At 50.1% G+C, this 26858-nt stretch overlaps 1 protein-coding gene across 5 annotated transcripts in view; it reads left to right on the plus strand.

Moving 5' to 3' along the window:
• NTRK3 (neurotrophic receptor tyrosine kinase 3) overlaps nt 1-26858 on the plus strand; it is a gene marked incomplete at its 5' end in the record, with an annotated part of 221256 nt that overhangs the window by 72701 nt on the left and 121697 nt on the right. For 3 of the 5 annotated variants that reach the window (XM_082489012.1, XM_082489009.1, XM_082489013.1), the window contains 3 exons: nt 1016-1039; nt 1898-1968; nt 3747-3849. In XM_082489012.1, the coding sequence (XP_082345138.1) occupies nt 1016-1039; nt 1898-1968; nt 3747-3849 (198 nt within the window). The remainder of the gene's footprint in view (nt 1-1015; nt 1040-1897; nt 1969-3746; nt 3850-26858) is intronic. The other 2 variants (XM_082489010.1, XM_082489011.1) reach the window with 1 other exon arrangement.

A 26858-nucleotide genomic window follows, 5' to 3' on the forward strand; every position in this document is an offset into this window, starting at 1 on the left:
TTATGCTTTGAAATATAGGGTTTAGTGAGGAACACTTTTTGTGGGTTTCTGTTGAATTTGCTTAGTCCAGCAAAAATGGAAAGGGGGAAAAAGTAGAAGCAGCAAAAGTTTTAAGACTAGACTCTGTCGCTTTAATAGGAAAAAAATAAAGGTCTCCAAATGAAATAATTCTTCCTCTTTTTTTTTTTTTTTTTCTTCCCCTCTCTCGCTAGAAAAAGCCATGGAAAGTTACTCTTCTGCTTGACTTGAAACAAAAATATTTTTTCAGGAATTTTTCCCCTGGTTTGGAAAGCTGTGTTTGTCACTTGGGGGTTGTTTTACACTTCCTTTCCAAACCTCACCCATCCTTCAGCATGAACATTTCAGCATCCTTCCAGGAGCCCTCTGCCAGCAAAGCTGTGTAAACTCCAGTTAATATCGGGCTCAATTTCTTACATGGGCGAGTGAATTGAAAGCTGACGTTGCTCTCATGCTGTGTAAACTGAGTGTCACCGAGAGCTTTAGACCTCATTGTCTGGGGCCTCGGCCGCCTTTGGAGCTGAAGGAGCTTTACTGAATAGAGTGGAGCAGTCAAGTGGCTGACAGCGGGGACTGCTGGAGCTATCCTGGGCAAGAGGCAGCTCTAGGACAGCTACAACCTCCATGTCCAGTTCACATGAGTGGCTCAGTGGGCTACTGACGGAGCCCGGAGAAGGTCTCTAAAAACCCGCCCCAAGGTGGACTGTCCTTCCTGGGAGCTAGTCCTTGTCCCTGTAGGACTTTCTCCCTGGGCAAAATCTGCTCCTGTTTCAGCCCTGCACAGTTACCTGCTCTCCATCCTGACCTCCAGCATGTCCTGCTGGCACATGTGCGGCAATTTCCAGTTACGGTTGCCCATACAGGAAAATATATGAAACGTCTTGGTTTCCTGGGCTCTTTGGGGTGGTGGAGCGTGTCTGAGGCGGGTTGGGAATGAGACCGCTCTCCCTTTGCTGTGCTGCTAACTGTATTGCTTCTCTCTTTGTCCTTTCCACAGAGAGTACGGACAACTTTGTCTCAAGTAAGTGTCTCCTTGCCCTTCACATAGTGTGGGTGTTTTGTTTCTGTGGTTCCCCCTGCCCCTCTGTGATTTACTTGCTCCCGGAGGGAAATCAGGAAGCCAAAAACAAGTTGGTGGAGGCTGCACGAAGCCCTGGTGCGCCCATGCATGATCAAGATGGCTGAGGAGCTTTTGATCAGCTGGGCGATCTCTAGAGCCCAGGAGTCGCTCATTTCCCTCGAGTGACATCCTGAAGAAGGCCCTATAGGGGAAATGACAGTCTTTGAGGCCTTAAATGGCAGGGCTGGAGAAAAATTTCACCGAAACTGTAACTGGTTGGTTGTGGTGTAGTGGAAGGGATCTTAACTAGGTGCAGGATGGCCGATCCCCAAAGCAGTTGTGTGTCATGACCCATTTACAACATGCTGTCTAGTGTGGACTGGGATGAGAAGCAGACTCTTTCTTCTCCCCCTCCGCCCCCCCAAAAATAAAAATAACCCAGGTAACTGTTTCTTTGGATCAGGTTCTGCTGGAGTCAGTCTTGTCTTTTAACCCTACTTAGGCCAGTAGGTTTCTCAAGACTCTAGGAGATGGCTCAGGGATGTTGGCCACCCACCCTAGGACACCAGGCACCCACACGCGTCTCATTTGTAAGGATGGAGTCACATCAGCGTTGCCCCGGTCTGTGTTTTCTCTGCTGATGTGCACAGGGAACTCTCTAATGTTTGGTTTTGGTGCCTTCTGAAATGGAAAGTTGCAGCCTCTGTTAGGGGTGATCTGGATCTCGTGAGGTCAGGCACTGCCACTGGGATGTGCTGGTGCCTTGGGAGTCCCGTGGGAGCCACGTTGAATCTTCTGTCTTTGGTGTTTTGGTTTCAGTCGGTGATTATGAAGTGAGTCCCACCCCACCGATCACTGTGACCCACAAACCGGAGGAGGACACTTTTGGGGTGAGTCCTGTCCTCTTCTCTACAGAACTCTTTTGCATGCATTTCTTGTTAACGATGACTCAGTATTTACATTCCTGTGCTGTTTTGAGATGTTTGCAAGGAAAATCTCTTCCTTTATGACTCAAGACAACAATCAGAAGGATTTTGTGGCTTGTGTCAGGCAGGTGAAATACCGACACGAGCTATCTGATCCTCCTGGGTCTGCTGTGTGGAACCAGGGAGCTCTTTGAAAATGAGGCATCCTGTGAAGTTGCTGCGGGCAGGGTCAGAAATTCTCAATCTGAAAAAGTAGCACCCAGAGAACAAACCAACAGGCGATTGTGTGTTTCAGACTATTATTGAGCTGTTAAGTTCAGCCCTGTGAGGGACTCGGGTTTAGCTCCGTTCAGTTCTGTCAGTGCCAGTTTGCCCTCTCTCCTGCTCTGCAGGGCATGAAAACCAAAAAGGAAAGCGAGCCTGCAGCATATTGGATCTCAGCATTGTCTTTCTTCTGCAGAAGCCAGGTAGAAAAAGGAAAAAAGAATTGTGCATATAAGTACTGGAGGAAAAAATTAGCATGTTACACAATCGCTCTAATTCTGTGAAGGTTTTAAGGTGTTGAAACCCACCGGGTGTTAACAGAATGAGCAAAACTCCATCCACCTTGGTTTCAGTTCTCGTCCAACTGAAAATCTCCTATAACTGACGTGAAAGCTTGGAACAGCGAGACGGGAGCAATAATGTGCACTGATTGTTTTCTGTGCTTTATATTTAATAAACCGGGGGATGAAAATAGAGCGTGGTAAAATAAAAAATTTAAAAATATCGTAGCTAATGTATCAAGGGCAGGGAAGAGGGTTGCAAAATGAAATTACTTTTTCTTGGTTAAATGATGTATTTTCTATTATAGCAGAATACAGTTTTGTAAAAGGAAGTGAAGTCTAAATGCATCACAAGACTCAGTACAGGAGAACAATTGGACAAACGCCAAAGAAATTGTTGTTTACATCAATGCAATAAAAGTATCTCGAGTAAAGACTTGAAGGAATAAATATTCATAAATATTAAAATAAGCCTGGGATTGTAAACCCTTTAGGGCAAGGAGGTTTTCTTTCCTCTGCTTGTGCTCTGACACAGTGGAACTACAGCTCCAGTGAAGGACTTTGGACACTGTTATAGTATAAATATTTACTACTAAAAATTACAATAAATAGGGAACCATTAGAGGCTTTGGGAAAACCAAATGTTTTTGGGGAAAAAAAAAAAAAACAGTTCTACTTAATTTCCTCTGTTTTCTTTTTGTGGTGTGTTATTTTCACTCATTCTTTTTCCTGAGGGATGTTTGGATGGAGACAGTTGCTCTTTCTAAGGAATTTTCTGCTGCTCCTGTGTGTGTTCCCAGCTCAGGTTAGTATAGCTTTAGTGTTGTGACATCATGGCATGGTGGTGATGTCACAAATAGAAGCTCATGATGTGGTACAGTGAAGGGAGAGCCCAGGCATTGGAGCAGAGGTCCTCCTTCCCTGCAGATGTATGGAGTGAGAGACTGGGGAGAACTGGTACCAGAATGGCATCACTGGCAGGGAGATCCCAAACCTCCTGGTCCTGCAAACAGCCTGTGATGCTTCCAAGCTGTGCCAGAGCCCTTTGCTCATCTTGTATTTTCCTCCACAGCTGATATCCAGGGAGCTGCAGCAGATCGAGTGAACCTACAGAAAGGTTAACTGGGCAAGGAGGTGCTGTGTTTCCAGTCTAGAGTCCTGAATTCCTCTGTCTTGACTCACGTTTTTTCCTTTCAGGTTTCCATAGCGGTTGGGCTGGCAGCTTTTGCTTGTGTCCTCTTGGTCGTCCTCTTTATTATGATCAACAAGTATGGCCGGCGGTCCAAGTTTGGGATGAAAGGTACGTGCAGTCACTTTCCTCGAGCAGGAGGCACCTTCCAGGATTGCCCGGCTCTTATAGCACACGTGGAAAGGTGTTGTGGTTTTATTCCTACATTGTCAATATTGGTGCAAAGCCTTCTAAAGACAATGCTGTCCAGCCCTCTTCTGTTTGTTGAGAAAGTAATGGAGATACACAGGCTGGTGGTTCTCACCTATATGTGCTTCTGCTGGGCAGAAGTGTGCATGTTGTTTTCCTTATCAGTACATAACTGCATCTGAAGGTTGCCCAGAAGAGGTTTGAGCCTGCTCCCTCCAGCCACGTGTTGAGGGAGTTGTACTTGGAAGAGCATCTTCTTGGATGAGATCTTTTTTTGCAGACCTGATGATGCATGGGTTTCCTCTCGCATCGCACTGGGTGCAGTGAAGGGGAAACAGAAGGATGTGAAATGGGGTTTGGGTTCTGTTGGAAAGGCAGGTGCGCCCGTTCGGTGCCTGTTTGTGAATGGGGACCGAGACGCTGCTGTAAGTTTGTAAGGTCCATGCTGGGAGAGCAATTGCTGACCTGTCTTCCAGCGATGTGAAAGGTCTCTTTTTGCTGCCTCTCTGTTGGAAGATTTCCTCCTCTGCGTCATGAATAACCGCTTTAGGAGCTATTTCAAGTGTCCTTGGTAGTGATTGCAAAGCGAGAAGGCATCTGATGTTTGCCAGGCAGAACTGGTCTCTCTGTCCTACTGACACCAGCGCTGTGATGTGACAGAGCTAATGCCAGAGGAAGGTAGATGACTCCATGCCATCTGCTTTTTGTGACTCTGCTGGTATCTCCAGTTGGGCAGCGTTGGTGGTGCCCAGTGAAGGCTGGAGGAAGAGCCTTCACATGACAAAGTAGTTCCCAGCCTAATTGGTGGCTCATACATCATCTGAAGCCAGACTTTGACAAACATGAGCTTCTTCCAAGGCTCCTGAGTTGCAGCCTATTTCCTGGCCTTGCTGGGGTCTGCGTTGCAGGGCAGGTTGATAGGTTTGGGAACGTTTCTTGTGCTTGCCTAGGGCTTTGTTTTCTTTACGGAGAAACGTTCTGAGTGGGTCCAGATGGGATTCTGGCTGGAGTTTCTCTTATGCATCCTATGGAGATGGAAGGCAGGACACTTAATTAAATAGCAAGTCTTCTACACCAACTTAGCAATATTTAGTCCATATGTCCAATGATAAGAACCATCTGGTAGGGAGTACTGACTGGTGGGTGGAGTAGAGGAATGAAAGACACGGTTCCCGGGATCAATTCCCAGCTTTTCTACTGACTCATTTAGTGTCCGTAGGCAATTATCTGTCTTAACCTCTGTCTCTGCTTTAATTTCCCCATCTGTAAAATTGGGATGATGTTACGTGCCTTCTGGAGGGATGTGTCAGAACACTTTGGAAGTGCTTGGGCATTTGCCACTGATGGGGCTTAGAGATAGAAAAAGGAAAAGTAACTTCTGACCCTAATGGAAGAATCAAAGAGGAGCGAACCTTGTGTGAGTAACCAGTCTTGGTGAACAGATGTGTGTATGTGTTCAGAGGTGTTTGAGTAAGTGTGTTCGTGGATATTCTGCATTCCCAGAAACAAGAGGGGTGCTGAGATGGGCCCTTGTGTGTGCAGTTTTTCGAAGGCAAAAGTGTTTAGCCAGGAAAGCCTGCTTTCCTCCTCCTCATGCTGTATTTCTCCAACCCTGATACGAAATCACAGCCACGTAGAGTTTCTATAAGTTTTATCGATGACATTGCTTGGAGAGATGGAGTTGACAAAATTTAAATACGTCTTTAAACCCAGGGAGATAGCTCCTTAATGAGTCACAAGTGTCATAGGCACCACCACGGGGGCAGCCTACTCATACTGCCTAAGCTCTGCTCCCCCTTGGAGGCTGCAGATCCTCCTGCCTTGTGGACAGTCTCCCCAGCACATGGCATTACCTGCTCTTAGGCCTCCTGCTTTTCCCCAGCGTCTCTTCTGCCTATGCCTTCTTCTTTAGCCGTAGCGCCATTGTCAACTGCCGTGCCATCAGGCTTTGCATCTTTAGCCTCTATCTCCCTTCTTTGCTTCAGGTTTGCTACCAAACCTCACCACTTTCATCCACAATACAAAGGCAAGTCTTCCCTTCCCCTGCAGTGGGTGGGATGCTTGGTGGTACCCTGGCTATGACCTGCCCTGGCACCTCAAGCTGATGTATTTCTCACACCCTCAAGAAATGCTACAGTGCCCTGCGTGCTTTCCAAAACGCAGTTTCTAATTTCACCTTCCGTGCTGCTCTGCAGGTCCATGAGTCCAGAGCCTTACTCTTTCCTTTGGCTGCTTTAGTGTCTCAGCTGAAGCTGTTGCAGTTGGTCCCAATCTGTCAATGATACTTCAAAGCTTGTGTTTGTGCGTGATGTCTCTTTCCTTGGTGTCTCCTCTTTCACTCCACTAATGGGCTGCTGTTCCTTTCCTCCTCCCTGGAGGTTTTCTGCTCATGAGGTGATGCCCTTGTCCAAATCATCAAATCACTTTACTAAGTGGTCCTGAGCTGCTTTTCCAGGGACGCACAAACGGGTCCTACCTTATTCTGACACCCTGCGGCTGGCGACCATCTCCAAATCTCCTTTAGCTGGCACTTTCCTCTGGGTCCTTCATTATCAGTTAATTCTTGGGCAGGAGCCATCCTGCACAGCACCCATCGTGTTATCATCTACTAAGAAAAAAAAAAAAAAAAAAAACAACCAACCCAAACCCTGAGTCTTTTTGGGAAAGTGCATCATTCTGTGAATCAGGAGAGCAGTTTGTCGCCAGCTGATCTGTTGCCACTTGTTGTTGAAATCCCAGCTTGGCAGGCCTGCAGGAGCAGGTTTTTCCTGTTGTTTTTGTCACGGACGCAGAACATTGTGTGCTCATGTTGGACACGTTACCCAGAGCACCTCATGAATCTCTCCGAGCACATCTTTCTCCTTCTGCGTCTCCTAGTGTTAAGCAGATGGTTTATCTCCTGGAAAGAGAGAGGTGGACTTGGACTGACGAGGTTGGATGTCACGCTGGGCTGGAAAGTCCCCCTGGGCCAGCCTGCTGGGTAGCCCACTGGTCTTAAAAGTCAATTAGCGGCCTGCAAAGCATCTAACATTCCAGCTGCCTTTGCCAAAAAGAAAATCGCTCTGTCTTGGGGCACATGGCTGGGAGACGATGGTGTGTCCACAGCTGTCCTCTTCTGGCTGGTAGCAGCCCCTCGGAGCGTTGCACGAGAGCCCTGGCAGAGCCACCGCTCTGGCTACGACCCGGCTACTGATCCAGCCAACGGCCAAGCGGTGGAAAAGCCTGCGCTGCCAAGCACGCTGCCGGCAGGCCGGAGCGGTGGCGTCAACAAAAAGCTCCTTGTGAAGGGGGCTCTGCCGCGCCATGCTGCCGGCTCCTCGGCGTCCCTCGGCTGAGCTGGCGGGGGCTGGCTCCGTGCCACCCCCCCTCGCCTTTCCCTGCTCCCCCCCTCCTCCAGAGGGGACACTCATTAAGGCGGGACGGTGGAGGTGAGGTCCCCTTTCTGGCCGCCTGTTGACTTTGGCGGCCGTAGCAGAGGGTCGGGGGGGGGGGGGAATAGGGGAATAGGGGTGGGCTGAGGCGGCTGGGGGGAGGCTGGGGGGATCGCTGGAGCTTGAGGGGCGGCGGAGGCGGCAGGAAAATGGCAAATAGCGGCGCCTTTTTGCGAAACATGGCGTTACGTGGGCAACGCGGAGGCAGCGGAGGGGAAACGGCCGGGAAAAGCGAATGGAAAAACCGAGAAGCGTTGAAGTTGCAGACATGGGCTGCAACCGTTGGCTGAAGGGCGGCGTATCCAGAGCGGGGGCTGAAATGCTTTTTAAAGCCATATATTAGTGTGGGAAGACGCGCAGGATCTTACAAAGGAAGGAATTGGGAGTCGGGGCCCTTTGCTTCCCCCGCCGCGTCCCCAGGGAACGGGTGTTAGAGGTGGGACAGACAGCACGGGCGTCAGGAGCCCGGCATCCCGCGCTCAGTCGTCGCTCGCTCCGTCTCTGGGCCCGGTGTCCCGCGGTCCCTGACCGCCTGCCGGAGGCGGAGGGGTGTACGCCGCACCTTCTTGGGGTCAGGCTTGTCACCGCGAGCCTCGTTAAACCCGCGTCTTCCCATCAAAGTTTAATCCCAGCAGGTGACAGGAAATGAAATTTCATAATATAATAAACGGCCACACGCAAGTCCCGGGACTAACAAAAATGAAATTTCATAAAACAATAATAACGGCGCAGAAAAGTCCTGGGACCAACAAAATGTTGGGATGGCACAGAGATGGAGGCTGTGTGAAATGCTTAGGTTGATGGACTAAAATATATGCTGCTGTTGCAGCGCCTGGGGATAAAGAACGTGTGCTCATGCAGATTTGTGTGATGTACTCCTGGTGCTGCGCAGCTTTAAAAAAAAAAAAAAAAAAAAAAAATTAAAAAAAAATTGCGTTTGCAGAAATACGGAGAGAAAGATGCTAGAGAAAATCCAGAGACGAGAGCACTGGTTGTTTTGCTGAGATGAACTATCTACCAGGCTCTGAGATTAAAAACTACTTGCATTCTCCAAACGAGGTTTGCTTCCTCGGGTGGAGACAGTGCCAGCTAATGCTTCAGACTTGGTTACAGTTGGCAAAGAGTCGATTGCTTTTTAATCTGATTTCCTAAAGAAATAAGGCGTGTGATGGTGCAACCTCTCTGCGTGCGTGCAAGCGCGTGTGTACAGTTTTCCCTCTGCAGCAGCTCCTGTATCTGCCGGGTGGTTCCACCCGGAGGAGAGGGGGGGAAGGACTCCGAGAGACCTTTACGGGCGTCGTGGGAACAGGGGGGCTAAATAGAGGGTGACAGCTCGGGCGATGCCCCACTGATGGAAATGCCTGGAGCCTTTCTGGGCATTGGAGAATCCGCATGGAAGCTCAGCCTCGGACAGACAAACAAAACCCAGGGGACCAGGCTTTCACGGGGTCTGCTGTGGTGGGTGGTGTGTACGTCTGCACACAGGCATATATACATGTTTTCTTTCTGAATAGGCAGAAACAACAAGGAGGTGGGGGAGAAATGAAAGAACGGTAAATAAATACAGCCCACGCTTTCGGTAACGTTTGAGGAATCGCATCGCTATCCGTTCATTTGGTGTTTGTTCTAATAGCCCTGATCAAAGCGCTGGCGCTGCTGATGTGCGTGTGGATGTCAGAAGTGCTTGCAGAGCTGTTCCATTGTAATTTAGCATTAGTTAATAGGTACTTAAAGTAAAGTGGTTCCCTATTTGATTATGATTGGGGGTTATTAACATTTTTTTCCATAAACAGATGGTAACTGTCCACTGAGTCGATTGCAGAACAATTCCAGGGTTCTGATTCAAGAGGGCCGGCTCTTGCAAAGATATCTCGGGTGCCTGGCTTCTTGCTTTTGATGATTTGGATCTTTTTTTGTTTGTTGTTTTGTGGGTTGTTTTGGGTGTTGTTTTTGGTGTTGTGTCTTTTTTTTTTTTTTTTTCCCCTTCTTCATCATGCAATTATCACTGCTGCTTTAAAGAGGAAAAAAAAAAAACCCAACCATACAAGAGCCATGACCTACCTTTCAGATGAGGCTTAATTCTGACCCACGTTGCCTTGGCCAAGTCTGGCTAGAATCACGCGCTGGTTGTTTTTCCCTGATTATTTGTTTGCCAGCGGTATAGGAATGAAAAACCGCTCTTGCAGCTTGCAGAGCCCGCACCTCAAGGGTTAGTTGCTCAGGAGAAATCTGTGATGGGGCCCCTTTCATTTTGTCCTCCTGGGAGCCCGCCACGGAGCAGGAGCGGGAAGAAAGAGGGAGCAAAGGAATATCAGCCAGCCTGGCATGGCTACGGGAGAGAAACAGCCGGACGTTAAGAGCCACGGCTAACCCCGGTGGCTCAGGGATGCACGGTGAGCCATACTAACGAACTGGAAATGGGAACGCATTGGCGTTGGGTTTTTTCGAGCCCGGGTGTGCGATGCGCAGAGCCCAGCGGTGCCGAGGGGCTGAACCCCCCTGAAACACGTGGGCAGAGTGACGGCGCGGGTCTTTTGCAGGTCAGGGCTTTTCCTTGTTGGTATCCTTCCGTTTGTTTGAAAAGCCCCTTGATATACTTCTCGCACTCAATATTACTTGGTTTTATTTGCCTGGGAAGTGGATTGAAAGGGCACGCGGTTTCACTGGGGCTTCTCTCTATAAATGCCTGTTTATACTCCGCTGAAGTGCAAGCTATGCTATTTATTTATTTATTTAGTGCCTTCAAGGTGATAAAGCATAAAGCTCTTCGAAACTGGTAAGTGCCTCACCCTCTGCTGAGCCTGCAGCCCGTCACTGCTGCGGTGGCAGCGAGGGAGGGAAAGCTGCTGTTGCGGCCCCGGGCTCCTTGGCAAACCCTCCGGAGATCCCACCTCTCCCCTGGGGTGCTGCGACGAACCACCCGCTTCTGCGTCTCCTCTCCGTGAAGGCAGACCCGCTCTCACGCCGGGGGTTAATGCTCGCACCCCTCGGCATTCAGTCCCAGGTGGTGGTGGTCCAGTGAAGGCTTTGAAAAATGGGGTGGTGCTGTCGCTCGTGGGTGCCTGAAGGAGCAAGGAGCCACCCTTGGCTGGTGAGATGCTTCCCGGGGGGCGGCTGGAGAGATGCATCAAATGACCCCGGCAGGAGAAATGGTTAGCAGAAGATCAGGATTTATTTAGATCTAGAAAGAAAGCATTTTCCCACTCCCAGAAGTAATAATAAGCTATTTATAAAGGAAATATAAAGTGCACCGACCGGCCATTATCTGTTCCGGTTGCTTTTACAAAACCAAGGTTTCTATTTTAGGCAACTACTAAAAGCCGTTAAAAAAAAAAAAAAAAGTCAGATCAGTAGTTTTCAGGTGAGCTGAGAAGCCCCAGACCTCCTTCACGCCACCTTCCCGCGGGCTCTTCCTCCCCGAGCGTGACCTCCCTCGCTCGCGGGTGCACACGTTTGCTGCGCTCGCCAGCCGGGTGCTGGAGCCCGGGTGCCGCGCTCGCCCCGGAGGAGCCCCCCGGCACGGTCGGCGTTTGCCCGGGGCAGTTCTGCGTTAGCAAGTGTTTCGCTGCTCACTTTCACAAGCCGTTCTCACGTTGCGGTGTCAAAAGCTGCGTGAGTGACCCTCATCTTACCTGTGATTTGGTGTGATGCGAACTCCCAGCCGAGGTGGTGGAAAGATGCTGAGATTTAATGTGTTTTTTTTGTTTGTTTTTTTTTTTTTTTTTTAACCCTCCCCATTCCGGGCTCCATGTGTTATGTTTTCCACCGGCAAAGCATTAACAAGTGGCAGCACTGGGGACACTGCTGCTTGTGGCCCCGTGCTGGCTCCTGCCTTTGCATAATGGGTGGGCACAACCTTCAGGAGGGAGAGGGTGAGAATGAGCCACAGTTGCTTCCCGTGCTCCGCAGCATCCGGGAAGATGTCCTTTGTCCGCTCGCCATTCAGGAGCGACTGAGTTACCCCAATTCCTCATCCGGCCGCTTGCGTACATCTCTTCCACAGCTGTGAAACTGCCCGGGCTCAGTCACCCGAGCAGCTTTCCCCAAGGACTGTGCAGAAGGTACTAATCCTCAGGGGGGTCCTCTCTGCGGCAGTGATGCTCCTGCCTGCCCGCTCCTTGCCTCCGGGGCTCCAACCTGTGTCTGCTTCTTGGTCTGATGGTGTCCGTCTGTCTGTCTTCACATGGCTTTGTTTTAGTGAAAGGTGCTGGATTGACAGCGCACAGCCGGAATAATTCTGTTTATGTCCATAACAGATACCACAGAGAGCAGCAGGACAGGTTATTTTTTTTAAAACCAATATAACTAATCCGATGAAGAGCGATCATCTCCATAGCTCTTGTGTCCTGTGCGCTCTCCCGCGCTTCTCCGAAGGCAGCCAACAACCAGACAACTAAGTGTCAACTTTGATGTGGCTTTAATAAGGTGCAGGGCAGTGTGGGAAGAAGCAAAGGGCTTTAATTAATATTTTAATTGTCGTTTGTCTGTACCGCAGTTGCCCAATTATTCTTTGAAAAAGATTTTGCTACTGTTAATGCTGATAAATGGTCCTCTGGGAGGATGTCCTTGGTGAGTTCATCACCTCTTCCTTGTCGTGACTTGCCGTAGGATTGTCATTTGTGCGGTGTTTTGCTCAGGGATGCTGAGATCTGGCACTCTGTCCTTAAACCCCGGAGCGGGAGAGCTTCGCTCTTCGCGAAGGGATGGGGTAACTGTGATTGAAACAGCAGGATTGACAAGAGAAGCGTTTGGGAGCTGTGATGGCAAACGTAGAAAAGGAAGAGAATGGTGCTGCTTGGTTTTGAACCTGGGCTGAAGGTGCTTGAAGGAGTGTCTAGAAATTTGGAGCCAGCGGAATAAGGAAACGGATAGGGACTGTCACTTGGGCTGTTGAAGCTTCGACTGGTGAAAGCACTGAGGAAGCAAATTGTAGAGAGCACCGGAGCATTTGATGATCTAACGGGCTTGTTCCATCTCCGATTTCTATTTCTTGTGGTGCAGTAACGAGCCTGCCTGTGTCCTGGACAGCCCGAAAAAACTCCATCGTCAGCACCAGTGTTTAGTGTCTGTTGATGAAGGTGGGAGCGGTGCAGAACCCCATGTGGTGCTCAGGCATCTCATTTCCTTCTACTACTGCGCTATTAAAAATCAAGGGACCAGAAGATAATGCCTGCACACAGGGCAGTCGGGTAGTGTTTTGTGCACTGTAGGAATAAATCACATTTGGATTCTCCTATTTTATGTCTGAGGGGCAGGGTTATAATTCAGTTTCTATTTGGGACAGTGGTCTTCTGTTGGTTCCACGACCCTGGCTGGTGAAGGAGGATAGAGGATGGGATGCTCTATTACCCTGAACCTGGCCTGTGGTTCAGGAAAGGGACCCAAGGAGATCTTATTGCCTGTGGCCACGTAAACTGGCCACAGGTCTCCCTTTGGGCTTTGTGTACGAGATACTGCTGCCATCAGGGTGCACTGAGGGGCACCGAGTGGACCGGTGCTGGGATTTGATGCTCAGTGCACCCATGAAAACTCAGCCCAGCCCGGTCATCAGCCTTCAACGTGCTCTGCTCCACACTCAAGGCCGTATTGCAGGATCTCCCCTCTGCTCTCAGGCTTGCGGTGTGAGAAGAACGTGGAGCTGGTGCTCATGGCCATCTTCTGTGTCTCAAAACCTCTTTGCTCCCCGTGTCTGCCAGAACCTGCTAGCTGCAGAAAAGTTTTTCTTCATTATTTTACTTCACATCGGCTTAGCATCTGCGGGAGTTACCCCAGCTTCTTCTGGAAGGGACGGTTTCAAGTCAGGACCCTTATGCTGCAGCCCAGCATCCTGTGCATCCTGGTGGTGGGGTCATTTCGTGGCTCTGCTGGATACACCCTGATCTTGCCGAAAGACCTCGCTTTGTGACCAGCGAGGGGTTTTCCCTGCAGAAAAGGAAAAAGCCATTTATGGTGAGAGCCCCATTGAGAAGCATGGCCTCTGGCAAGGTGGTTTGGCCGCATCTGCCTTTGATACCGCCCAAGCCAAAGCAGCGCAGCAGCTTCAAAAACTGCACAGGGTGAAAAAGCGTACAATTACAGCAGGGAAAACGGATGGGTCTGCTTGGATTTTGGACTAAAACCTCTTTGACTTGCTTCTCATTTCACCTGAACCAGCTATAGGAGGAACCGGTGCCAAGGAACCTGCATCTCCATCTTCTCTCTCTCCCAGGGCGTGCTTCATCCTTCCCAGCAAACTGCAAGTTCTTCCCAGCCTGACGCAGTCAAGAGTGAGACAAGAGGCTGTGAATTAGTGTGAAGGGAAAAATACTGTTTTCCTTCACCCTGGTTTTCCTTTAGAGTGAGATCCACGGGCTGAGACGCTGGTGCGGCGGTAGCTCCGGGGCGGGCAGCGTGCCGGTGAGGCTCGGCAGCGCCGGTGTCCTGCCGCAACGCCGGCCGCTCGCGCGGGAGCCTGCGGCTCAGAGACGGCTGCTGGGATCGGGGCAGGGGAGAACTGGCCCTTTTGTTGCTGACAAGACGTTTTCATCTCGACGCTCTAAAAGCTCTTGTGACATCCGCAATTTTCCAGATGGATAATGAAAACCTGTGAGCTGGGGCGGCTTTCGGAGCGCTTGCCCGTGGAGCTGCGTGCACGGGTTTCGTATCTGCTGACAGGGCTTAATAATCATTACGCTAAGCGGAGCCGGCGCTCGGGGAGGCAGGTAAAGCCGCCGCTGCCCTTGGGCTGAGACGCGTTTCTCACCGTGCAGCGCAGAGCTGCGGATCCCCCTCCTGATGGGCTGATTTCTGCCTCTTCTCCTCTGGGGCTGCGCGGGAGCTGTCGGCCGGGGCTGCTCAGGAGCCCCTCGGCAGCCTCTCGTGGCGTCCGGGGATGGGATGCTCCTGGGTCCGGCCCAGGGGCTGAGGTGCTTCCGCTGTGCTCCGGCGTCACTCCTGCTTTGGGAAGAGGAAAACAGAGACGGAGTTTCCCACGATCTGCAGGTGCACGGTCCGTGCGAATAAGCAAAGTGTGTCTGCATCCAAAGCACTCGTAGCAGCTACGTGCTCTTTTTCTGATTGATGTTTGGGGTAATAATTAGCGTGGTCTTACCTATTAAGCTATGACACATTTTTTATGAAGGGGAGATGTCTGGTATTATTAGAAGGGAAGAAAAACCCCATAATTTTGAGGTAACAATGGTCTAGGATCGATATTTATTCTTATCGATTTCTTAATTGATTTCTCTGACTTTTCTTCATTTGGGTTTTGGGTGCATTCCCGTGCTCGTGGCGGTGCAGGCAGCAGTGGGGTGCTGCAGCAGGGCTGAGTAGGCGGTGGGGGGCTCTGGCGCAGCGGGGCAGGGCGGGCGTCCCTGCCGCTGGCGGGGTGTAACGCTGGGAACCGGCTGCTGAGAGCTGTAGGGAGGACGTGGAGAGCCACCCGGTCTCTGTTTATTTAAACGAATTCTTTACACCCCGTCCCGCTGGCATCGCCCTCGCTGGTTGTGCCCGGGGTCGTTGCAGCTGGCTCTTCCCGGGGCGCGGATGCGAACCCGCTTTCGTCCCAGCTCAGTCCTTCCAGCGTCGTCGTCGTATTGTGTTGTCGTTGCTGCCCTTTGCCGAGTTCCCTCGGCGTGCGGGAGGCTCCTGGCCCCGTGCCCCCCTGGTGCCCCGGCAGGGTTGGGGGTTACCCCGGGTTTGGTCCCCTGGCACTCGATGGGGACATCTCCTCCCTCTGCCAGGGCACGGTGGGGCTCCCTCGCGGGCTCGTAACCCGTTTTGCAGCCTGCCGTCGCCACCAGCCCATTTGGACGTGAACTGTTTTCCAAGTTTCTGCCTCCCGCTAAATCGGCGATTTATCTCTAAAACTTGGTTTTCTTTAATGTTTTTGAAGTTTGCATCCTGTTCTTCTTACTTCTGCCCGTGTGTGCTGGCTGAGGGGCGCCTGCGGTGCCGCTTGACTCGCCAGAAGGTAGCAGAGCTGGGGAGAAGGAACCGGCTCTGCTCAGTCATTGAGCCACCATATCAGTGGTGGCTTTCAGAAATTATTAGGGTCCCACCTGGCCCCCTAAACAGACGCGTATCAGCAGCTTAGCTAATTCAGTGGGTTCTTTCATTTCCAAATAATTAACAAGGTCGTTAGATAAACCCAGCCTTAACGCCGCTCCCCGTGGTGAGCTTCTCTGGCTTAAAGCCACGGCATATTTGTGCCACCCAGACGGGCGCTAGCAGGGAAGAGCCACGTAAATCAAATTTACTGTTATTATTAATACTGTTGTATGACAGTGCTCGTATCCAAGCCAGTTTGAATTAATTTTTCAAGGAAGTTTTTTTCTGAGACACTATCAAATATTTTACTAACCCTGAATATGTTACAGCCTTCATTGACTAATTTTGTAATTCAATCAGGGGAAAATAAGGCATTGAAGGTAGTTCAGCGTGATTTGTTTTTATAGACCGACTGCTTCATCCTCTCGATCCCGCTATCATTTAGGCTCTTAAATATTTTTTTTTCTTAATATTTCCTTTGTTTTTTCACTATAAATTTAAAGTTAAGCTTATTAATTTCTTCCTCACATCAGCTGCGAGAACAAATGCGAGTTGTGTGTGTATATGTGTATATAAAGGAAAATGTCTTTACAGATTTACAGTAAGTCTGTCTTCTTGACAAGTAGCTCTGCTCAGAATTAAAATGGTAGCAGCATCTGGTAACGAGTCTTCATGCCTTTTGGGCTGCTGAGTGCTTTTGCTGAGTATCCTGCTGTAGGCTGCTGCAGGTCTGTCCCCTTGGCGCGTGGCACCGAGAGGAAATATTGCTGCATTTTCCAGTAAGACTTTGCTTAGCTGGTTTGACCACTATTTCATTTTCTTTCGCTCTGCTTTTTTTTTTTTTTTAAATTTATTTTTTATTTAAAGAGTATTAATTCTCCTGTCTCCTGTTTGCTCTCAATCTCCCTTGATCTAAAGTGTCGTGATAGAAATTGAAATTAGATACAGCCTGATTTCTGCAGAAATGCCCTTCCACTCTGCTGCTGCAGGGCAGCTGGATTTTAGATTTTTCTCCCCTTCTTTATATTGTTATTTAGTTCTTAATAACAAAACATATGGTCTTCACTTTGTTTCTCTTCTATCTATGTTTATTATGCTACTGGTGTATTTAGGAGTGATTTGGGCTTATTCTCTCTGCTTAAAGATTTCAAGTAATGCTTCTTGGCTGCTACTGTCTGTTAACATGATAACGCAGTTAATGGGATGTCAGCATACGCCAAAACCCCTCATCAGCAAAGCACGTGTATTCCACCCTGGCATAGTAAAGCTGAAGCTGTAAGGGTAAAGCAGGGCACCTTCCTGCCTTTTGATATGTATCGGTAAAGGCATTGATTCAAGTTCTGCTGAATTCGCTGTGATCAGGTCACACCAAAACAAGTCACTTCCTCTTAAGCGCATCTCAATGGAGAAGCTAAAATCCGTAGCGGGTTTAGGGATGCTTCGGCAAAGGGCGTCTCGCTTGGGTTCGCTCCTGCCAGAGCTTAGCCGGGGTTTCAGCTGACGGTTTTGGGGCCAGTCCTATGGCAGGCTTTTTGTTAATCTGCCAAAAAGGAATAAGGTTCTGCTTTTTTTTTTTTTAATTTTTTTTTTTTTTTTTTTGTTAAAAGAGAGGAGGTGCTGTTAAATTCTGTTGTTTGAGTCTTTTACTAACACATGCTGCTGGGCTTTTGGATGCCTGCCAGGTGCCTGCCTCACTTTTTTTTTTTTTTATTTATTTAATTTTATTATTTGGATGAGACAAAAACTAGCGTTTATTTACCTGCTACTACACAGTTTGCAGAAAGCTGGGTAAGCTCTCTTTTTGCGAAAGGTCCCTTAGTTCAAATTCCCGGTGGCTCTGCTGACCCGTGGTGCAGCAACCCGCTTTGATGCCGCCCTTTGGGAACCCTCCCGGGTGCAGGCGGGGAGGCGGCGTGCTCCCTGAAACTGCGCCTTGAGGAGAAATCCCCATTTCCAACCACTGGCAAAAATCTACGCCTTTTCCCTGGCTCAGGCTTCGCCTTTAGATTTTATTTATTTTTTTTTTACCCATATGCGGTTCTCAAAACCGTCAGGCTTTTGTGCAGGTTCGTGGTAACTTGCAGGTCCTTGAACGTCCTCCATTCTTAGCGAAGAACCTTCAATCTTGAACCCAGCTCTTGAGAGCTTTTCCCAGGAGGGATTTCCAAGTATTTTACTTTCGGATGTCAGTGCGAAGCTGGCAGGTACACACAAATCCCCATGTGCTTCGGGACCTCCGAGCCCTCTTCCGCAGCACACAAGTCTTCAGAAAACTTTATGGCCCTTTCACCATCACTATCTAGAGCATGTTTTGGACAGCGCGGCGCTTTACGACACGCGAAGCCGTCGTGAAGTTTGCGTTTGGAGGATGGAATGAGGATGTGGAAGGATGAGAGAGAGGTGATGCAGCAGCTCAGGAGCTTATTTGACAGCCTAATGCTTCATATCACCCTTACCAAAGCAGTTAAGGAAGGAGGAAACTCCCCTCTCTGAGTGCTTTGTGTGTGCGGAGCACAAGCGCGCGTGTGTACGTGCGTACGCGCAGGCATCACGGGGGGATGAAGGTAGGGAGATGCTTTATGAAGTTGCTGGTGGTAAGTGCTTATTTGTCCGCACTGAGCTGCGGAGCCCGGGAGCGGCTGGGGGGAGATTTGCTGTCGGGCATGCACTTTAAGGATGGAATTTGCGCTAATGATTTTCCGAAGCGCGCTGGCATGTCTTGAGCGGTGGAGAAGGAGGGAAGGCGGTGCTTGCGTCTTTTTTTGGGGTGTGAATGGGGAAGGCAGGAGGAGGCTGGAGGGAGGAGGGGGCAGCGAGCGTTTTCCCATTTTGGTTAGCGGTGTGGGAGATGGAAAGTTGGTGGTTGAATCTCGATTTCTTTTATTGGTCTAGTAAGCACAGTAGCTATGGGAGATGTGTGACCCATGGATGTGGCTCCACTGAACACGTTGCAGTCCTTGAGGCTTTCCTACTTGAATGGCGTTGCCTTGATAAAGAGGTTTGGTTGATACAGAATCCAGCACAGCTCTGTCAGTTTAAATTATTGAGAAGGTACATACAGCTGTCTCGATCGGGTAGCAATAAAACCAAAGCAAAATACACAAACCCATCTCTCCGGAGCCAAAGGCTCTCCTATGCTAGCGCAGAGCAGGGGGAGCTGCGTGGCAGCCTGCGGTTATTAACCTCGTGTCTCCATCACGCTCAGATCAGGTTCAACAACATTATCCCGGCACCTTCCCGAATTAGTACAGGACTGAAGGTTTGAATTTCAGCTCCTCGGTCCCGAGGCCTGGAAATAGGTGTGCACGCTCCTGCCTGCGTTTTGGATGATCAGGAGCGCTGCTGGCAGCATTGCCGGCGTTGGTGCCTTGGGCTGCAGCTCTTGGGGCGCAGAGGGTCAAACGCATTGTGGTACCAAAGAAAGCCTTCAGGATGTCAAGACATAGAATCATAGAATGGTTTAGGTTGGAAAGGACCTTGAAGATCATGGAGTTCCAACCCCCCTGCCATAGACAGGGACACCTCCCACCAGCCCAGGTTGCCCAAGGCCACGTCCAGCCTGGCCTTGAACACCTCCAGGGATGGGGCCTCAACAACTTCTCTGGGCAACCTGGGCCAGTGCCTCACCACCCTCACAGTGAAAAACTTCTTCCTAATGTTCAATCTGAATAATCTCCTGGAAGTTGTAGGCTGAGGGAAACGTGTCTAGTAAATATTGGCTCCTAGAGGGTAAAGAAATGAGCAGTCCTCATCCGTTTGAGGTAGTTTATGCTGTTTCTGGGGCGTATCACAAATGCGCAGATTAGGCTCCTGCTGTGGTTGTGCCTCTCCGTGTGCTGGAGATGTGGGCTGGCAGGCGGGGAGGCGCTGTGCGTGCACTTCTGGAGGAGTGAGGACGTGGGGATCCACCTCTGCTCCAGCCTTCGCCAGCTGTGACAGCAGCGCCAAGTCCCACCATCTTGGCAGTACACTTTTAGGGGGCCTTCTCCCAGATCAGCTGAGCTTTACTGAAAAAGCAGCTGGTGGATCATTTCATTAGTGGCTACCTGTTGAGAAGGACATGCGTGCCAGCATTTTTCTAAGCATGGGAGTTTAAACAGTAGCAAAGGGAATTAATAGACAAATCCTACTGAAATTCCTCTAGCATCCTTCGCCAATCCTGGGTTTAATGTTTAACAAATGCTGAGGTATGTATGACGGGAGCAGGGGATGGTACTTAATAAAATGTTTCATCAACTAGAGAAAAAGGGCTTTACTCACAGTAACTGAGAGCGGGTAAGTTTGTACGGTTCTCCATGAGAAGACCAGGACAGAGACGGGCTCCCTGCTGTGACCGGCAGCCGAATGAGCCACCCAGAGCGTGCAAGGGTTAAGGGCCATCCGAGCAGACACCTTGTAGACTGTTAAAATACCAAGGCTGCGTTTTCATTTATTCTCTGCTAACAAGTCGGCCTCGGATAGTTCATCGGTTTGATGTTGGAGTGGGTTTCGCAGAGGCGTAATGAGACTAATCACTGCAGAGTGCCTCCACAGCCGTCCGGGAGGGGTGGGTTCCTCATTAGGCAGATGCAGAAGCATTTGGAGCTGCGTCTGTCTCACCACTGACTGCCGAGTGAGCCTGGGAGACAGCCAGCAGCCTTGGTCAAAGGCAGGGAGACCCAAAGATGAAAGCATGCATAGGGTAGAAGCATCCTGAAGTGTTGTCCTGAGCATCATACTCGGAGAGCTGGAGTGTGTGTTGACCACCCTTGTGGCCCTCATTCAGCATGGGCTTGCCACAAAGCGGCACCGGCGGGTTTTGGGGAGAAGTCTAAGCGTATGGTCAGTGTCTTTTGAGGTGCGCATTTCTGGCAGATCTCTGGCATCTGCTGAAGAGAAGCGCTTCCCGCGCTCTTTCACTGTGCTCTTTGTTGGAGATTGTTATTATTAAACCTTTTTGTTATGGTGTCAGCTAGAAGAGATGAGGTGTGAAGGAGGATACATTATCACAGCCTTCTGCAGGCAGCAAAAGGGGAAAAAAAAAAAAGGGAGATTAGAGATGTTTTCAGAAGGTGAATAGACAAAGAACAATGGCCTGAACTTTAGGAAGATTTGTAGAGGGGTTAGGAAAGTTTTGGGAAAGTAGGGGAGGACAATGTCCAGCATGGGGGTGGACCTAGGGCATGGACCAGAGAATTTGAGACAGATTTCTAAGCTTTTGCACGCTGTGACCCCGGGGGCCCAACTCTCTAAAGATTTCTCTGCTCTGAAACATGAACTCCCTCGAGAAGCTGGCAGAGGACTTGGGTGGGAGCGGTATTGCTAGCCGTGGGGCAGAGTGGCCGTGGTGGCCCCCGCCTGCGCTATCCTCCATCCTCTTTCTCTTGGGAGCGTGCTCTGCTGACTGCTTCGTCCTCCCTCCCCGCTTCCCCCCCCCCGGCCGCTGTTAAGCACTGGGTCCAGCTTTCCTCTTAGTGACCCCATCCCTCGCCTGGGGAATTGGCAGATACCCTCGAGCCCAAGCACTGGGCTGCATCCCCGGCAGCGGGGAGGCTCCCGCGCGGTGCGTTGTTGGCAGCTGAGTTCTGTGCCACTTGGATATTTTTCTCCCCGACGAGAGCAGCATGTACGGATTTTCCACTTAGCGCCCTGCGTGCTCCGGTTGTTCCCCGCGCCCGAGTTAGTTACGGCAGCTTTCAGCACGCCCTGCGTCGATCATCGCGCTGGCGGACGTGCGTATTTCATGCGGGAAAAGCTGCTTTTTTTTTTTTTTTTTTTTTTTTATTGGGAGAATGAGTGAATTAAGATACGTATTTATTGCCACTTGAGCAAAGCGGTCGCAGGCTGGGCCGCCAGACACACGGCTGGTGTTTGAAATTAAGAGAGCGAACATCGACATAGAAACTAGGAGGGGGAGAAGGAGTCTGGGTAATGGGATTATATTACTTCCACGCTAATATGACCTTGGAGGGGTGGTCTGCTGCTCTGTGGGGATTTGGGGAGTAATGCACTTGATAGCATCATCTGAGAGGGGGTGCATTTATCTGCGCGTATTTATATCCAAGCTTACATATTTGTGTGGATGTGCACGGTGTTTATTCTTTCAGTTTATCCTGGTGTGTTTTATCTACTCGTCTCCAGCTCTGCGTGACCGTGGGCTGTGTTGTAGGTGATGCTGTGGGATCCTCCTGCAGTGGGTTCAGATGCTGCACAGGGGGTTAATGCCTTCCCCTTTGAACTGCCACCTGAAAAGGCTGAATCAAAAGCATCGCACCCCTAAAGATCAGGACACAGTGGCAAACCCCCCCAGGGACTAGATCGTCACTCCTTAGTCTCTGTTGGAGCCAGGAGGGGAGATTTCAAAGAAAGGAGCTGCTGTCTGCTAATGTGCCCTCTTCGTGGCATTATTAGCGTGGAGAAGAGCAGCAGCATCTCTTTTATCTCGGCTCTTGGGGTACCACATAGAGACGCATCGATCGCTGAGGTATCCGAGCCCCCAGCTCTGAATGGAGAGATTTCTAGATCAGAACCAGCGTTTTTGATACCTGTTGGTGGTCAGAGTGCTGTGGTGCTGGGCAGGCTATAAATTATTAAAATCAATTGTTTGTATTTAGCAGTCACGGTAGAAGTAAGTTATAATGAAATGGTTCCAGCAGTTTGCAGACAGGCAGTGTAGGGGGAGTGGGAGAAGAACAGGTTTTAACTGTACTGGAGCATCCATGGGGAGCTCCTTCTCTGGGTCAGGGTACCCAGAAAAGCGTGTGTGTCGGGGGGGCTTGGCTTTGTTTTAGGCAACAGCAGTAGGTTTTTGCCTTTTTGCCTTTTTTATTTTTTTCTTTTTTTTTTTTTTTTGAGGTCGCTTTTTTTTTCTAGAGGATGTGTGAAAATAGCCTTTATGTATCAAAAGGAAAAAGAGAACAAGTTCATGCTTTAGTGGGAAGGACAGCCTTGGGTGATGTGGGAGCTTTCTGTGCGAGGGTGGCATTTGCTCAAGGAGAGAAGGCAGCTCTTCCCAGTCTTCCTTGGAAATAAAATTGGGATGGAGGGAATGGGATGACAAGAAGAATGAATGCTTTAATGGCTTCCATGGCTGTTGAAGCTGTGGAGTGGATGTGGTTTCCTTTGGAGCTGCCTTAGCTACTTTATGGGGCCTTCTACTGATGGAGAACATTGCTTGAGAGAGGCCAGCGAGCCCCCACCCAGCGTCCTCACTGCAGCTGGTTTCTCTCCAGTGGTTCATCACCTCTGCACCCCAGGCCAGCTCTCAGCTCCACGTGTCCTTTCTCGTGAAACGCAGCTTTTTTTCCTTTTACTTTGACATAGTTTGGATGGGAGAAAGTGGTGTATCTAATATGATGTTTAATGCTGATGGTCTGTTGCGGTGTGTGCTTCTGTCATGTCCCGAATCCTCTGGCAGTGGTACCACCTGCACCAGACAGGTCATTTTGCCTGTGCTGCCCAGGTGTGGCAGATGGAGATGTCTTCCTACCCCTTAACCACAGAGGTGAGCCTGGTTCAGCGAGACGAACCTTGGCTTGTCTGGTGTTTCCCTAATCACAGTGGCATCTGCCTGGGCTGCTGATGCTGGGGGGGAAGACACTGTTGTTCTGTGGGGTAACACAACCTGCCTGAGCTGAGCTGCCTTAGGTTTGAGATACCAGATGTGGTACTTAGGGACATGATTTAGAAGTAGTTTTTGTCAGGGTAGGTTAATGGTTGGACTTGATGATCTTAAAGGTCCCTTCCAACCTCAGCAATTCTATGATTCTACCACCTCACAGAAAGCAGCAGCCCCAATAAGCGCCGCTTAATGATCACGGGGTGACCATGTGGAGGGATGGGTCCTGCTGCCCTCTGAAGAAGAGGCTTTGGAGGAGCTGGTTTGGGGTTGCTGGATAACCCTTCGCACCCTGGGCTGGGCTCCGGAGCGGCTGCACCTCCCTGGAGGCAGATTGAAGGCAGCACGTAGAAATGAATCTTTGCTTGTGGTCTATAAAAGACACAATAGAAGCTGTTCTTCACAGCCAGGCAATGTCTACTCTGGGCATAAAAAAGAGTCTAATAATAATAATAATGGTGAAGTTAACGGGATTTCAGACGTCTTTGCAAACTAGCCCAGGTTTTGTAAGTTCAAAGATGTGTTGTGTTGCAGCTCCTGTGAATTGAGGAGTTTTCTTCCCCCAAGTGCTTGAGGCTGTGATGAAGGTTGAGCATCCCCACCCAGGCAGCCTGTGTTGGGGGATGTCTCATCCCAAGGGAAACAGGCGTTAGTCAAAATGCGCTCCAGAAGGGACAAGAACAAATTTGCAAAACATTCTGCCGAACGCCTTTCGGAAGGAATTCAGAGAAGAGCAACTAAAATGATTAAGGTTCTGCAGGGAATGTATTGTAAGAAAAGACTAAGAAAAAGAAAAGCTAAATATATAAAATGCAGCTAGACCAGAGTGAAGGGGAGGCGATCCCCAGTGGTGCATATTTAGAAGAGTCGAACAATGGAGAAGTAAAAAGACTATTTAGGATGCTGGAAGGAGAACATGGGGTATATAGAATCAATTAAGCAATCAAAAACCTGTGGGCTGCATATCTAGATCCTTTTTCCAAAGGAAAGAGGTAAGGGGAGCCTGGAAGAGCCTCTGGAATAGACGCCTCGGGCTTTGGAAACTTTTGAGCTGGGCTGAGGGGGGCAGACAATGAGCGCTCGCCCCGTGGCGCTTGGGTGGAGATGTCCTCACTAAGGTCCTTGTGTGGTGGGATGGGGGTACGGAAACCTCCCGGCCTTGTGGGGCTTCCGCTTCCTCCTTAGAAAGCGCGGAGCCTTCTCCCTTCCCTGCTGCCGTGCCGGTGCATGAAATAGCAACCTGGAAAGCGCGATAGGGACGACTGGCTGCAGTCTCCCTGCCTTGGCTGATTAATTAACTCTTCAGATTAATTTCCTTTCTGATTACCGCTTGATTAATTCCTCCTAACTCTGCGAGACCTCCTCACCACTTAATCCTCTTTATAAGCCCTCAGAGTGCGATGCTTGAAGTAAACATCAGGCAAAAAAAAAAAATAAAAAAAAAGCAAACACTCTGAAATGCAAACACAACACACCGCCGCCGGGACCCGGCCCCCCGTGGGGCTGCCCCACGGCACCCTCCTGCCCCACGGCACCCTGCCCCGGGGGCTCCTCCGCCCTCCCCTCGCCTCCTTGCGCCCGGCCCCGCTTCTCGCATCGGTTATCCAGCGTGGCTGTAGCGGATTGCACGATTTCACTTGTTGAGCCCCATAATTAGTGACAATATCCCGGTAATTTGCGAAGGGGGGGCAGGAGGCGGGGGGAGCTGTGTTCAGCAGCATGAGAGGAGGGTGGGTTTTTTGTTGTTTTTTTTTTTTTTTCTCACCACGTTGTTAAAGGCAGTGTCTGAACTCATAAAGCAGCTGTTGATGTACAGAAGAGCCCAAGATGCTGCCGGCACGGTGGGTAGAGCCGGGCGTCGGGGCTGGTGCTGTCTCAGACCGGTGCTGTGGGATGGCCCCGAGAGCCGTGGGGACGGCAGGAGGCACCAGCTCGGAGGAGAGGGGCAGGAGTTGAGTGGGGACACCAGTTTGCGGATGGTGGCGATGGGGAGAGAGCGAGGGGGGTGATGAGGCTGAGCCTTGTCACGAGTCTGGGCAGAACGCGCATGCGGAAAGCAGCCATCCTGATCCTGCTGGGCTTTTTTGATTTCATTTTTATTTATTTGTTTATTTATTTTTAATTCCTGGGCGTCCGTTCCCCAAGGCCTCTAGATGCTTTAATAAAATATAAGTAAAAACTTAACTTATGGTGAGAAGAGAAATGCAGCCAAATGAATTCCCAAACAGGAACGAAAGCTTTCCCCCTGTCTTCCCTGCGCTCAATAACCCAGTGCGTACCCCTGGGAAACGTAACGTTTAAAGAGCAACAGCATTTTCTTGGCCATTGTTTTTGAGGAATGTTTTGTGGTTGGAAAGAAAGCCGTAGTACGCGCCAGCTAAGTCCTAGTGAATTTGTTTTTCTCGTGACCTCAGCTGCAGTGGACACGGCAAGAATATTTCGCACCCAAGAGCCCAACTTGCTTTTTGTTTCGTGGCTCTACAGCGTGTGTCATCCATAAACCTGACCTAAACTAATGAACTTGGCGGAGTTTGAAGTACCAAGTGGAAGAAAATAAGAAAGACGGTGCGTGTGGATAGAGGCACGGGCAGTGATTTATTTCGGTGTTGACGGACAACACGAGCAGCTCTTGGAGGTTTTGGGAGCCGATCTTGTTCCCGGCCTGCAGCCCCTGCTGCGATAGCCTCGTGCAGCCCTGCCCGCCGCTCCCCCGGCGTAAGACTGCGGCCGCGATATTTGAATCAGCCTTTAGATCTGCTGGAACCAAACGACTCTGATAAAGGAGATTGAACTGCACGCAGAAAATAATTCTCTTATACGCGGTATTAAGCGCCACCCTCCGAGATTACCAAGGTACGGCCCACGGAGCGGGGCAGGCGGCAGCTGGTAATCTTTGGCCGTGAAGTCACTTGGGCCCGAGCTTGTTTTCCTCTGTGTCACGGCCTCTGAAAAATACTAATTTTGGCTGTGTGAGCTGTGTTCTAGGTGGCGTACGACAAATCCCAGCCGTGCTCTGCTGCATTAACTTGGACACATGTAACTCCGCAAATCAGCCTGGAGTTCCATTTGGTCCAATATTCCAGCTTCCGAATTGCAGGACTGGATTCATGCTCCACTTTGGCTATTTTTGAACTTGTGTGACGATATTCCTGCCCTGCTGGGGTGGGGTGAGGAAAGGATGGAGTCCTCCTGGTAGCCCGCATCCGTGGGAGTTGTCAGCGCCGGGGCCCTGCATGGCTGAGGTTTCTGGCCAGGGAAGTCCCATGTCCAAGCACGTGCAGGCGGTGGGGGATTAGGGGACCTGAGATGGGCCCACGGCTCTGCAGCTGACTCAGGCTTAGAGCCTTCCTGTCCCCGTTGTCACCCATTTGTAGTGAAAGCAGAGGGCACCAACAGCCCCTGCAAAGCTCCCTGATTTCTGGGTGCCGGAGGTGCCACCGTGGTGCGGGCAGTGATTTGTTTTTGCATCTGAGATCTGCAGAAACCTCCTTTTGGGTGTCAGCAAGGCAGGGTTCTGCACATGTGACTTTTGTAGGGTAATTGCATCTTTCATTAGGAAAAAAATTCCCTTTATTTGCCTTTTAATATCTACTATTAAAGTTTTACTGCCGACCGATCTCCAATTCCTACAAAGAACGGGGGAGAGTAAATTGGAATCTTTGATCTCCTTTGCTCTACCTCCCCTGTCCTTGCGTTGTCTTTAGGGCTATATTTCTTTGGCCACAAAAAAAAAGTCAATATGAAAGTAAGAGGGCGGGGGGACGGGACAAAACCAAACAGGATTTATTTTTTGTAGCGGTGAAGGGAGCGTGCATACCAGCAGCAGTAACAGCATCGCATCAAAAGGTTACGCCCCGTGCCTGCGGATGAGAGAT

The sequence above is a fragment of the Vanellus vanellus genome (genome assembly GCF_965231255.1).
Source record: "Vanellus vanellus genome assembly, chromosome: 11".
Lineage (NCBI taxonomy): Eukaryota > Metazoa > Chordata > Aves > Charadriiformes > Charadriidae > Vanellus > Vanellus vanellus.